This window comes from Leptonychotes weddellii, chromosome 14 (genome assembly GCF_054177405.1).
Source record: "Leptonychotes weddellii isolate Sample4059 chromosome 14, ASM5417740v2, whole genome shotgun sequence".
NCBI classification, from domain to species: Eukaryota; Metazoa; Chordata; class Mammalia; order Carnivora; family Phocidae; genus Leptonychotes; species Leptonychotes weddellii.
In genome coordinates this window covers 76880069-76891425 of record NC_138382.1, presented here as the reverse complement: position 1 = coordinate 76891425, position 11357 = coordinate 76880069, and the positions used below count along the sequence as shown (strand labels likewise).

General features: G+C 39.9%; 1 protein-coding gene across 6 annotated transcripts in view; it reads left to right on the top strand.

Annotated features, from left to right (window-relative positions):
• Positions 1-11357, top strand: part of SETX (senataxin) — an 86627-nt gene that overhangs the window by 43838 nt on the left and 31432 nt on the right. For all 6 annotated transcript variants that reach the window (XM_081803821.1, XM_081803823.1, XM_081803819.1 and 3 more), the window contains 2 exons: positions 928-1027; positions 10304-10477. In XM_081803821.1, coding sequence (XP_081659947.1) covers positions 928-1027; positions 10304-10477 — 274 coding nt within the window. The remainder of the gene's footprint in view (positions 1-927; positions 1028-10303; positions 10478-11357) is intronic.

Below are 11357 nucleotides of genomic sequence, written 5' to 3'. Positions count from 1 at the left end.
AAAAAAAAAAAAATACACACACAAAATTTCCTGTTCTGGTAATTCCAACATTCCTGCCATATCTGCCTCTGATTCTGATGCTTATTCAGTCTCTTCAGACTGTTTTTGGCCTTTGAGTATGCCTTATAATTTTTGTTGTAAGGTGGACATGATGTAGGTGAAAGGAACAGCCAGCAGTAAGTAGGCTTTTAGTAATATGATGGTAAGTTGTGGAGGAGGGGGATTGTTCTGTAATCCTGTGGTAGTCTCTCAGTCTTTTGGTGAGGTTTGGCCCCTAGACTGTGAACCGTACATGTTTCTCAGTTCCCTCCACCTCCTTAGGTGGGACAGGATGGCCAGAATGGGCTCAGTTGGTTATTTCTTTTCCCTCAAATAGTTTAACTCTGCTAATATAGGAGTTTCTCCAAGATCAAGCCTTGTTAAGATGAGAATGTTCTGATATATTTCAAAATGGTTTCTTTCCTCCTCCTTGTGCTAGAAGCATGAAGGGATTTTCTCCAGTACTTGCTGTGAGGGCCTAGAACGGCTCCTTAGAGGTAGAACTCAACAAAGTGGAGGGGTCCCCCTTACGACTGCGTCCCCCTAGAGTTATTGTCACTCAGAGCTGTCCACATGAGCCTCAAGCAGCTCATCAGTCCCAGTTCAGGGTTTCCTCTCCTGGCACTGAGCTTTGTGCTCCTGTCACTTCTGGTTATGGGAAGGGTTGTTGATTTTTCAGCTTGCTTTTTACTCATTAGGATGAAGTGGTGACTTCTAAGTTTATGTCAAACTGGAAACCCGAAGTCACAAGTTAATTTTTCATGTTCTGCCACTTGAGGTTTTAGGTTCCAGACTTTACTTGTTGCTTGTTTTGGGAAATTTTGCTGTTTAGGATTGGCTTTCCAGAATGTTTTTGCTTTCTTAATACACTTTTTTTGCTGTATATAGGTGGCACAGGAGTGGATCAGCTCTCCAAACAAAGAGAAATTCTATCAGTTGCATTTACGAAAATTTCCTGCTGATTATAAAAAATACTGGGAGTTTGTGGGTAAGTTCTTTCTTCTGTAATTTGGAATATATAATAATTGGAAATTTCTGTTTGAGGAAAGCTTATCATCATTTGACTTTTCTGGGACTTAGGTTTCCTAAGCTGAATTTGTAACCTCTTACAAGGAATGTTTAAAGTCTTTTTTTTTTTAAAGATTTTATTTATTTGAGAAAGAGAGATACAGCGAGAGAGGGAACACAAGCAGCGGGAGTGGGAGAGGGAGAAGCAGGCTTCCCGCGGAGCAGGGAGCCCGATGCGGGGCTCGATCCCAGGACCCTGGGATCATGACCCGAGCCGAAGGCAGACGCTTAACGACTGAGCCACCCAGGTGCCCCAAGGAATGTTTAAAGTCTTTTAATGAGAACAGTTACTGGGACAGTTATGAATATAAAATTCATGGTTGTAACCATTCTATAATTAGAATACCACAGGCCAAAGTGGAAGCTGGGCATGGAAGAGAGGGTGAGTGAAGGGAGCTTGACAAGATTGGTTGGGGGAGGGTGTCCCAAAATCATAGTGTTTATAGATTCTGAGTAAATGTTCCTGCTGTCTGTCTTCTCATTTCATCATTGGTCTGAAACACATACCACACTTATGCATTAGTTATAAATCAACCAAACATTCAGAACTCTTTAATAAAAATAAAAAGTATAAATCCTCTTTTGCCTACCCCCCCCACCCTCTGTCCATCCTACTCCATAGATTCAATTAAGATAAAAAGCATGTGTATGTATATTTTTGGGGAAAGGTACTATATGTTCATTGTAGGACACCGAAATAATAATAGCCAACAGAAAAGAAATACCACCAATTCCGATCATTCCAAGATAGTCCTATGAAAATACTAGTATATATCTTACTGCGAGACTGCTCACCTGTGTGAGTTGGGTACATGTGAATGTAGTAGGGTCCTTCAACTATGTAGTGACATTTTTCATTCATTCAGCAAACACTTGACTTTATAGTGCCTGATAGGGTCTGATTCTAGATGCCGGGTATATAGCTATGAAGAAACATAAGATTCCTGCCTTCATGAAATTTATATTTTACTTAATTTTATTTAATATACTGTAAATGTTTTTTCAGAGTTACTAAATAACAGTATATTTCTTTTTTCTTTTTTCTTTTTTTAAAGATTTTATTTATTTGAGAGAGAAAGAATGAGACAGAGCATGAGAGCGGGGAGGGTCAGGGAGAAGCAGACTTCTCGCCGAGCGGGGAGCCTGATGCGGGACTCGATCCCAGGTCTCCAGGATCATGACCCGAGCCAAAGGCAATCGCTTAACCACCTGAGCCACCCAGGCGCCCAATAACAGTATATTTAATATTTATAGTTATTCCATTGTAAATATATTCCACAGATCTACTTAACCAGTTGTGTCTAGTTAGACATGTACATCGTTTATAGTTTTTCACTGTTGCAAACACTCAGTGTAAACTTTGCTAGGTCAAACAGCATGTGTATTTTAAGACTTGTTCCATATTGCCTCTGCCTACCAAAAGGAATATCAGTTTCACTTCTAACATGAAGATATAAGAATGTACATCTCCCTCATTTGCTAGCTTCAATTTTGTTTTCCAGTTTTATGTATGTAAAGTGTATCTCATCTGAGGTTGTAGCTTTGTTCCCAAATCTTTTCTGATAATGAGTATTCTTTTTTTTTTTAAAGATTTTATTTATTTATTTGAGAGAGAGAATGAGATAGAGCATGAGAGGCGGGAGGGTCAGAGGGAGAAGCAGACTCCCTGCTGAGCAGGGAGCCCAATGCGGGACTTGATCCAGGGACTCCAGGATCATGACCTGAGCCGAAGGCAGTCGCTTAACCAACTGAGCCACCCAGGTGCCCTCTTTTTTTTTTTTTTTAAAGATTTTATTTATTTTGAGAGAGAGCACAAGAGCAAGGGGAAGGGCAGAGGGAGAGGAAGAGGGAGAGAAGCAGACTCCCCTCTCTGCAGGGCTCCATCCCATGACCCTGAGATCAGGACCTGATCACTCAACCAACTGAGCCACCCAGGCGCCCCCCCCCCTCACTCCCATTAGGGATATTGTTTTCTTCTTAATGTGTGTGCTTTGTTGTAAATTGCTTTTGGCAGTTTGTTATTCAGTTTCACATGCAGATTTTGAGGCACAGACAATTTCTACAGATGTTTAAAACTATTTACTTATTTCTTTATGGTTCTGACTTTGGTCTTTTTTTGTTTTTAAGATTTTTTAAATTTATTTTTGTGAGAGAGAAAGAGAGGAGAGCAGGAGAGCGCACCTAAGCATGAGTGGTGGGGGGCTGGGGCAGAGGGAGAAGCAGGCTCCCCACTGAGCAGGGAACCCGATGCGGGCTCGATCCCAGGACCTCAGGATCATGACCTGAGCCGAAAGCAGACACTCAACTCACTGAGCCACCCAGGCACCCGCCTGATTTTGGTCTTAGAAAGTGGATACTTTGAGGGGCGCCTGGGTGGCTCAGTCGTTAAGCGTCTGCCTTCAGCTCAGGTCATGATCCCAGGGTCCTGGGATTGAGCCCCACATCGGGCTCCCTGCTCCTTGGGAAGCCTGCTTCTCCCTCTCCCACTCACCCTGCTTGTGTTCCCTCTCTGTCTCTCTCGCTGTCTCTCTCTCTGTCTGTCAAATAAATAAATAAAATCTTCAGGAAAAAAAAAGTAGATACTTTCATAATTTCTTGTAGTTTTATATTTCTTTTAAATATTTAAATCACAAATTTATCTGGCATTAACTTGATCATATGTTGGAATTACATAGTATTTACTCTTTATCTGGCTTCTTTCATTTAACATGTATGTAAAATTCATCAATTTTGTGTGTCATCATTATAGTAGTATTTCCTTATGTGAACATGTCCTGATTTTACTGTGTGATTTTTGTTTTGTTTTTATGATTTTACTGTTGACAGACATTTTTATTTTCAGTAGTTTTGGCCTGTGTGTCGGGTCCCAAGGTTCAGTGATTCACTAGGACAGCTTATAGGAATTAACATATACTCATACTCATGGTTGTGACTGTTATGTTAAGAGGCTACAAAGCAGAATCAGCAAGGGGAGAAGCACATGGGGTGAAGTATGGACGACACCAGGAGCAAGCCTGAGTCCTCTCCCAGTAGAGTTACATGCAGTGTACTTAAGTTCCCAGTAAGGAATTGTCACAGTGCACGGCATGCAGAATGTTACCTACTAGGGAAGCGTGTTAGAGATTCAGTGCCCCAAACACCCTCTGCCTGGCCTAAACTCCTGACTTCCAGAAGTAAAGCAGGTGTTTGGTATAGACCATATTTTTGCAAATGGTTTAGGCACAGCGAGTCTGATGAGTCAGCAAATGATAATCCCGAGATCCAGGATCCCACATGCCAAAGGCCACCCTTGTAAGCAGACCTTTCTAAAGATAGCAGCCTCGGGCGTGCTCTGTTAAATCTGACACAGAATTTCATGAACAGTGCCACCCTGACGTTCCTGTGTTGGTGGGAGGGCATTTTGGTTGAGTCCTATCCAGAGGAGGATTATGGAGTCTCTGGGTATGTGTATGTTCAAGCTGACTAGGTAATGCCCAGCCTGTTGTTCAGCATTAAACTCCACCAACAGTGTACTAGAAGTCACATTGTTCCCGGTCTTCACCAACACATTTGTATTGATTGTCATGTTAGTTTTAGCCATTATGCCATGTTTGTCTTGCTGGCCTTTTGTGGTTTTATTTTGTCATATCCTTGTTATCAGTGAGATTGAGCACCTTTTTATGTATTTAGTAGATGGTTCAGTAATCTCTTTTGGGAAGTGCCTATTCAAAGTTACTGTTAATTTTCTGTTACCTTTTTCTTATTGATTTGTAGGAGTTCCTTATATAATCTGGATACATGCCATTCTCTCACTCAGTTTGGCTTACATTTTGACTCTCACTGATGTCTTTAAAAAGCTTTATTTTATTAAGAATTTCTTATTTTTATTATTTATTTATTTATTTAAGTACTCTACACCCAACATGGGGCTCAGACTCACGACCCCAAGATCAAGAGTTGCATGCTTCCCTGCCAAGCCAGCCAGGCACCCCTAGAACTTATTTTTAACATAGCAAATGCATCTTTTTTTTTTACTAACAACCCTGAGATCAAGACCTAAGCTGAGATCTGTAGTTGGACACTAAACCGACTGAGCCCACCCAGGCGCCCCTATTTTTTTTTTTTTTTTTTTTATGGTTGGTGTTCTATGCCTCATTTAGGAAACCTTTTCCTGCTGCAGCTCATAAATATATTAACATCTGGAACAAGTGTCAGCAAACTATGGCTTGCAGATCTACCCCATATCCTGTTTTTTGTACTACCTTAGAGTAAGGTTTTTACAATTTTTAAAAAAAATATTTATTTATTTGACAGAGAGACAGCAAGAGAGGGAACACAGGGGGAGTAGGAGAGGGAGAAACAGGCTTCCCGCTGAGCAGGGAGCATCGGGCTCGATCCCAGGACCCTGGGATCATGACCTGAGCTTAAGGCAGACGCTTAATGACTGAGCCACTCAGGTGCCCCAGGTTTTTACATTTTTGAAGAATTTTTTTTAAGACTTTATTTATTTGAGAGAGAGAGCATGCACAAGCAGGGGGAGGGGCAGAGGGAGAGAGAGAAGCAGACTCCCATCTACTAAAGGGGAGCCCGATTTGGGGCTCTATCCCAGGACCCTGGGACCATGACCTGAGCTGGAGGCAGATGCTTTAACCGACTGAGCCACCCAGGTGCCCCAAAGAACTTTGAAAAAAAGATGATGAATATACAACAGACCCTATGTGTGGCTTGCAGAAAAAAAGTTTGGCTCTTCACAGAAAAAGTTTGTAGCCCCTTTTCTAGGCAGTTCATTGTTTTGTCAACCTGGAATTTATTTTTATTTTATTTATTTATTTATTTTTTGTGGTTTTTTTGTTTGTTTTTTTAAAGATTTTATTTATTTATTTGACAGAGAGAGACACAGCGAGAGAGGGAACACAAGCAGGGGGAGTGGGAGAGGGAGAAGCAGGCTTCCCGCTGAGCAGGGAGCATCGGGCTCGATCCCAGGACCCTGGGATCATGACCCAAGCCGAAGGCAGACGCTTAACGACTGAGCCACCCAGGCACCCTGGAATTTATTTTTATGCATGAATGGGATGTATAGGGGTCATGTTTCATTTTTTTTTCTGAATGGAATTGTGGTTATCCCAGTATCATTTATTGAAAAGACCACCCTCTTCATGCTGCGCAGTGCCATATTTGCCATAAATCTAGTGTCCATTTAACTCATGGATTTCTTTTCTGGACTCATTTCTTTATTGGGTCATTTGCCTACCCTTGTGCCCACATCACATTGCCTAATTACTTAGTCCAGCTTTATAATGAGTTTTAATAACGACTGAACAGTTCCTCCTACCTTGTTTGCCTTAAGAGTGCCTTAGCTATTCTTGTCTGCTTGAGTTCCCGCATAAATTTTAGAGGAAAAAATGGGGAAATTGGGCAAGAATTGACATTTTTTTTTTTTTTGAGAATTGACATCTTTCTGATAATTTTCTAATTCATGAATAAGAAATACATCCAGTTATTTTGGTTTATTTTCAGTGATGTTTTAGTGTTTACAATGGAGAGGTTTTGCAGATTATCTTTGGTTTGATTTTTGCGGAGGTGGGGTGTCATTTGTAATTCAGTGAATATCTCTAAAAGATACAGACCTAAAATTTTATAATAAGATTACATTTTATTGCTAAAATATTAAGTTATTCCTTAATATCAGATAGCTAGTCAGTGTTCAAATTTTCAATTTCATCATAAATAACAATTTTTTTCAGCGAGTTTGAAATAAGGTCCAAATTAGGTGCACACATTGACACTAGTTGAAAGGTTTTTTTTAACTATAATTTTCTCATTCTGTTTTTTTTCCCCTTTGTAATTTGTTTGTTGAAAAAGTTGAGTTGTTGATCCTTTAGAATTATTGTCTGTACTTGCTGATTGTGTCCCCCTGGTGTTTGTTGGTACGTTTTCCTGTCCTCTGTATTTCCTGTAAATTGATAGTTGTATCTAGAGGCATGATCTGATTCAAGTTTGATTTATTATTTTTAGCAAAACTATTTCATAGATGGTGTTATGTTCCTTTATCAGGAAGTACATGATCTCTAATTTCTCTTTTAGTAATATTTACAGCTGTGGATGCTTAATGCCTAGATTAATTTATTAAAGGTACAAAATGGTGATATTTTTATTTGATCATTTCTTCATTTATTAGCTTGAATAGTTCTATAAAGAAATTTCTCTATATTATTTGGTTACTCTCTGGTGTACTTTATAAAGAAATGTAGAAAAGTACTTGACTCTTGACCAGTTTTTAAAATAATGAGCTAATTCACCGCAGGCACTGGTGTTGACCAATGTGCTTTTTTTTTTTAATTTCATAAATGCATGGACTTACATATACTTGTGTTTCTATCCATTATCATTTAAGCCCTTTAGGTAGGACCCTACAAGTCTTTGAGAGCTGACTTGCTATCTGATATGACCAATATTATCTATATTCTTTTATCCCGTATCTGAACTTGGAATTTTATAAGTAGCTTAGCATCCTGTAGAAGAAAATGGTTATTTCAAGAACAATATGATTACAATATAATAATACACTGTATGTATGAACAAGTAAATACATGTAAGCATAAGAATACAGAAAGGTTGAAAAAACAGAGGATTGGAGAAAGACACTCACGTAAACCCTACTAAAAGAAGATGTGGGGGTGCCTGGGTGGCTCAGTTGGTTAAGCGACTGCCTTCGGCTCGGGTCATGATCCTGGAGTCCCGGGATCGAGTCCCACATCGGGCTCCCTGCTCAGCAAGGAGTCTGCTTCTCCCTCTGACCCTCCTCTCTCTCATGCTGTCTCTCATTCTCTCTCTCAAATAAATAAAATCGTAAAAAAAAAAAAAAAATTTTTTTTAAATAAATAAATAAAAGAAGATGTGTTTAGGGTGCCTGGGTGGCTCAGTCAGTTGAGCATCCTACTCTTGATGTCGGCTCAGGTTGTGACGTCACGGTTGTGGAGTCTAGCCCTATTTCAGGTTCCGCGCTCAGCAGGTAGTCACTCACACACATGTGCATGCGCTTTCTCTCTCTCTCTCTCAAATCTTAAAAAAAAAAAAAGACATGTTTAGCTCTGTTAATATCAGACTAAATAGACTGTAAGACAAAAAAACTTACATACAAAGGGAATCATAATAAGTTTAGTTCAGAGGAGATGACAATTCTCAATGTATATATACCTAATAAAATATATAAAGAAAAAACTGAGGGGCGCCTGGGTGGCTCAGTCAGTTAAGCATCTGCCTTCAGCTCAGATCATGGGATTGAGCCCCTCGTTGGGCTCTCAGTTTAGCAGGGAGCCTGCTTCTCCCTCTCCCTCTACTGTTTCCCCTGCCTGTGCTCTCTGGCTCTCTCTTTCTGTCAAATAAATAAATAAAATCTTTAAAAAAAAAAACCTGATAGAACTAGAGTATACTTTTTACACATGTATGAGACTTTGAACTATTAAATTACCAAAGGTGAATTTTAAAAAGCACACCATAAAGTGAAAGACAACAGAAGTAAATGAACCTAATTATATATTACATGTATTACCTTTTGTTTTGGTTGAATACTTTTACTTTTTTTCTCATTTTAAAATTTCTTTTTACTTTTTCTTGTTTGGAAATTATCTCTCAATGTATACATCTTTTGCTGTTTTAGAACAGTTAGGTTAAAACTTAAAACATGCACCCTTGATTTATCAAAATCTATAGTTTTAGTAGCTCTTTTAAGTGTTTCCATAGATGAGGTAAAACCTTTTAAACTGTGTGAGACATAATCTGTAGCCCCCAGTGACAGTTCTCGGTTGTTTACTGATGCTACCGCTTTGTGTTTTTCTTCTCTCCTTGTGCCCTGCTTATCCCTGGTGCGTGTTGGTCATTATCTTTGCAATGTTATTTATAAAAGTAATTTGAGGCCTAGGATGATACTATCTTCCTCCACAGAGGATTTTCCTTTGCTTCTGCCAGGCTTCTTGGGGGCACCTGCGATGTGGGATCATCTTAATCTGGTTTAAGGGATTGGCTTTTCTGGAGCACCCAGCTGTTTGGAAGCTGGGCTGTAGCCCACATCAAGGCGGGTTTGCTTCTGCTTCATCCTTGGGTGCAGTCCTGAGTCCTTCGTAGTCCCAACCTGAAGCATATAGGGCTACCAGGGTCCCCACTCTGGACAGGCCCTGGACTCCAGTTTTTGTCTTTTTAGTCCAATAAGGCCATCCCAGGTCTGGCCTGACCTCTTGGCTGCCACTCCAAGCATAGTTGAGATGTTTCTAGGGGAAATACTGGGCTGACTCCATTGGATTTCCACATTCTTCTGGATCTCAACACAGTAACTCTTCACTGTTATAATTGCTCTGATGCCTTCACATAGATATTTCTTACCTGCCACATTTTATTTAATATTTTTTTAAAAAGATTTTATTTATTTTGAGAGAGAGAGTGTGCGAACTTGCTTAAGCAGGGGGGAGGGGCAGAGAGAGGGAGAGGGAGAAGCGGACTCCACACTGAGCAAGGGAGCCTGGTGCGGGCTCTATCCCAGGACCCCGAGATCATGACCTGAGTGGAAGTCAGAAGCTTAACCGACTGAGCCACCCAGGCACTCCTAACCTGCTACATTTTAAAATCTTGTTTGGATTTAGTGGTTCTGTCTGTCTAATCCCAGTGCCTCGTATTTTAGTTCATTATATTGTTACTGGATCTGGTGGTTGGTGTGCTCAACTTTTCTGTTGTAGTGCTTGCTCTGTTTTCCCAGCCCCAGTAGTTTACAACTAGTCTTTCCCCCTTGTTTGAAATGCCACCAGTAATCGCTTCTCGGCCTTTTGGCTAAGATCAAGTGTGAAATGCCACCAATAGGCTCAAAATTCTTATATGTCCTTGGATCTGTTTTGGGGTTTTCTCCTGGGATTTTGAAACCGAGGAACAAAAGAGAAAATTTTTTGGTTAAAAACTAAAATAAGTTTTAAGGAAAGGAAGTTTACTAGCTACTTTTGAATATTATGATTTTATTTTGGCTTTTTAGCCATTGCGAAGAATACATTTTATAATACTGTATAATCCGTATTTGAGAATGTTGACTGGCTTAGAGTATTATTTTGAAGTATATTACAAAGTCTAGTGCTGTATACTTGCTTGAACTTAGTACACGTGTTAATATCCTTTAAGTTAATCTCATTTAAAATAATTCTGTTAGAATCAATGCCAACTTCTTATTGTTTCATAGTTCATCTTGAGGAATGTGAACTAGCTAAACAGCTTCATCCAAAGGAAAATGATTTGGTGTTTTTGGTTCCTGAAAGACAAAATGGAGAGAAGAAAGATACAGAGAGAAATCGCATGCAGGATCTCCGTGAATATCATTGCGGTTATATTCATAAGTTTCGCCGCACTTCAGTCAGTAAGTAGATAATGAGACTGTAAAGAGAAATCTGTCAGATATAAGCTCATCTTTTAATTTCCGTCTGAGTTGTGCTTTACCAGCCACATACTTGTTAAACATATTTGAGATGTGTATTTGCCAGGTTGGTTACTTGCCATCCAGAGTCCTTTTTTTAATTTTTCTAGACTCATCTGGGAAAAGCCCAGTACTTCTCTAGATTTATGATTTAAAAGCTTTCTTTTGTAATGTCCTCTCTTTCTGATACATTTCTTCATCTGTCATTGTGTTTGTTATTAAACAGACAATTTGCAAACCATCTGTTTTTTGTATCTTAAAATCACAACCTTGGTGTTGCGGCTAAGTATCAATGAGAAGACCAAACATATAAGTCACTGTGAGGCAACTCGAAGGTTCTGCTGTTTCCCTTGCCCCCATCCCTTGTGTCGTAGGGACCCGTCTCCTGGAAGTAGCATCGCAGAAGTAACGTCAGCTTGGATGTAATCAGTACCTGCTCTGTGCCAGGCCACGTGCCTTGTCCTTCCTGTGCTCGTTTATCGTCTTCCTCAAAGCCTTGCAAAGCAGTAAGATCTATGTATTCCCTGCTCACTAGGAAATGAAGGCTCAGGGATATTCAGTACCCCTCCCAAGGTCATTCTCAGTATTAAGTGGTAGGCCCAGAATTGAAACCTACATTTGTTTGACTGCAGGGTTGCCCACATTCTTCATTGTATGCTGAGCAGCCTTTTTAACATTGCTGCTTTCTTAGCCTCAGCTATGTGACAAGAACATGAGTTCATTATTCCTTCGCCTTTTTGCATCCAGTCTTAAAAACAAAGCTCCTTGGAGTTCAGCATCATGCACTGAAACTGGTGTGCTGTATTTCTATCATAAGTGTGGT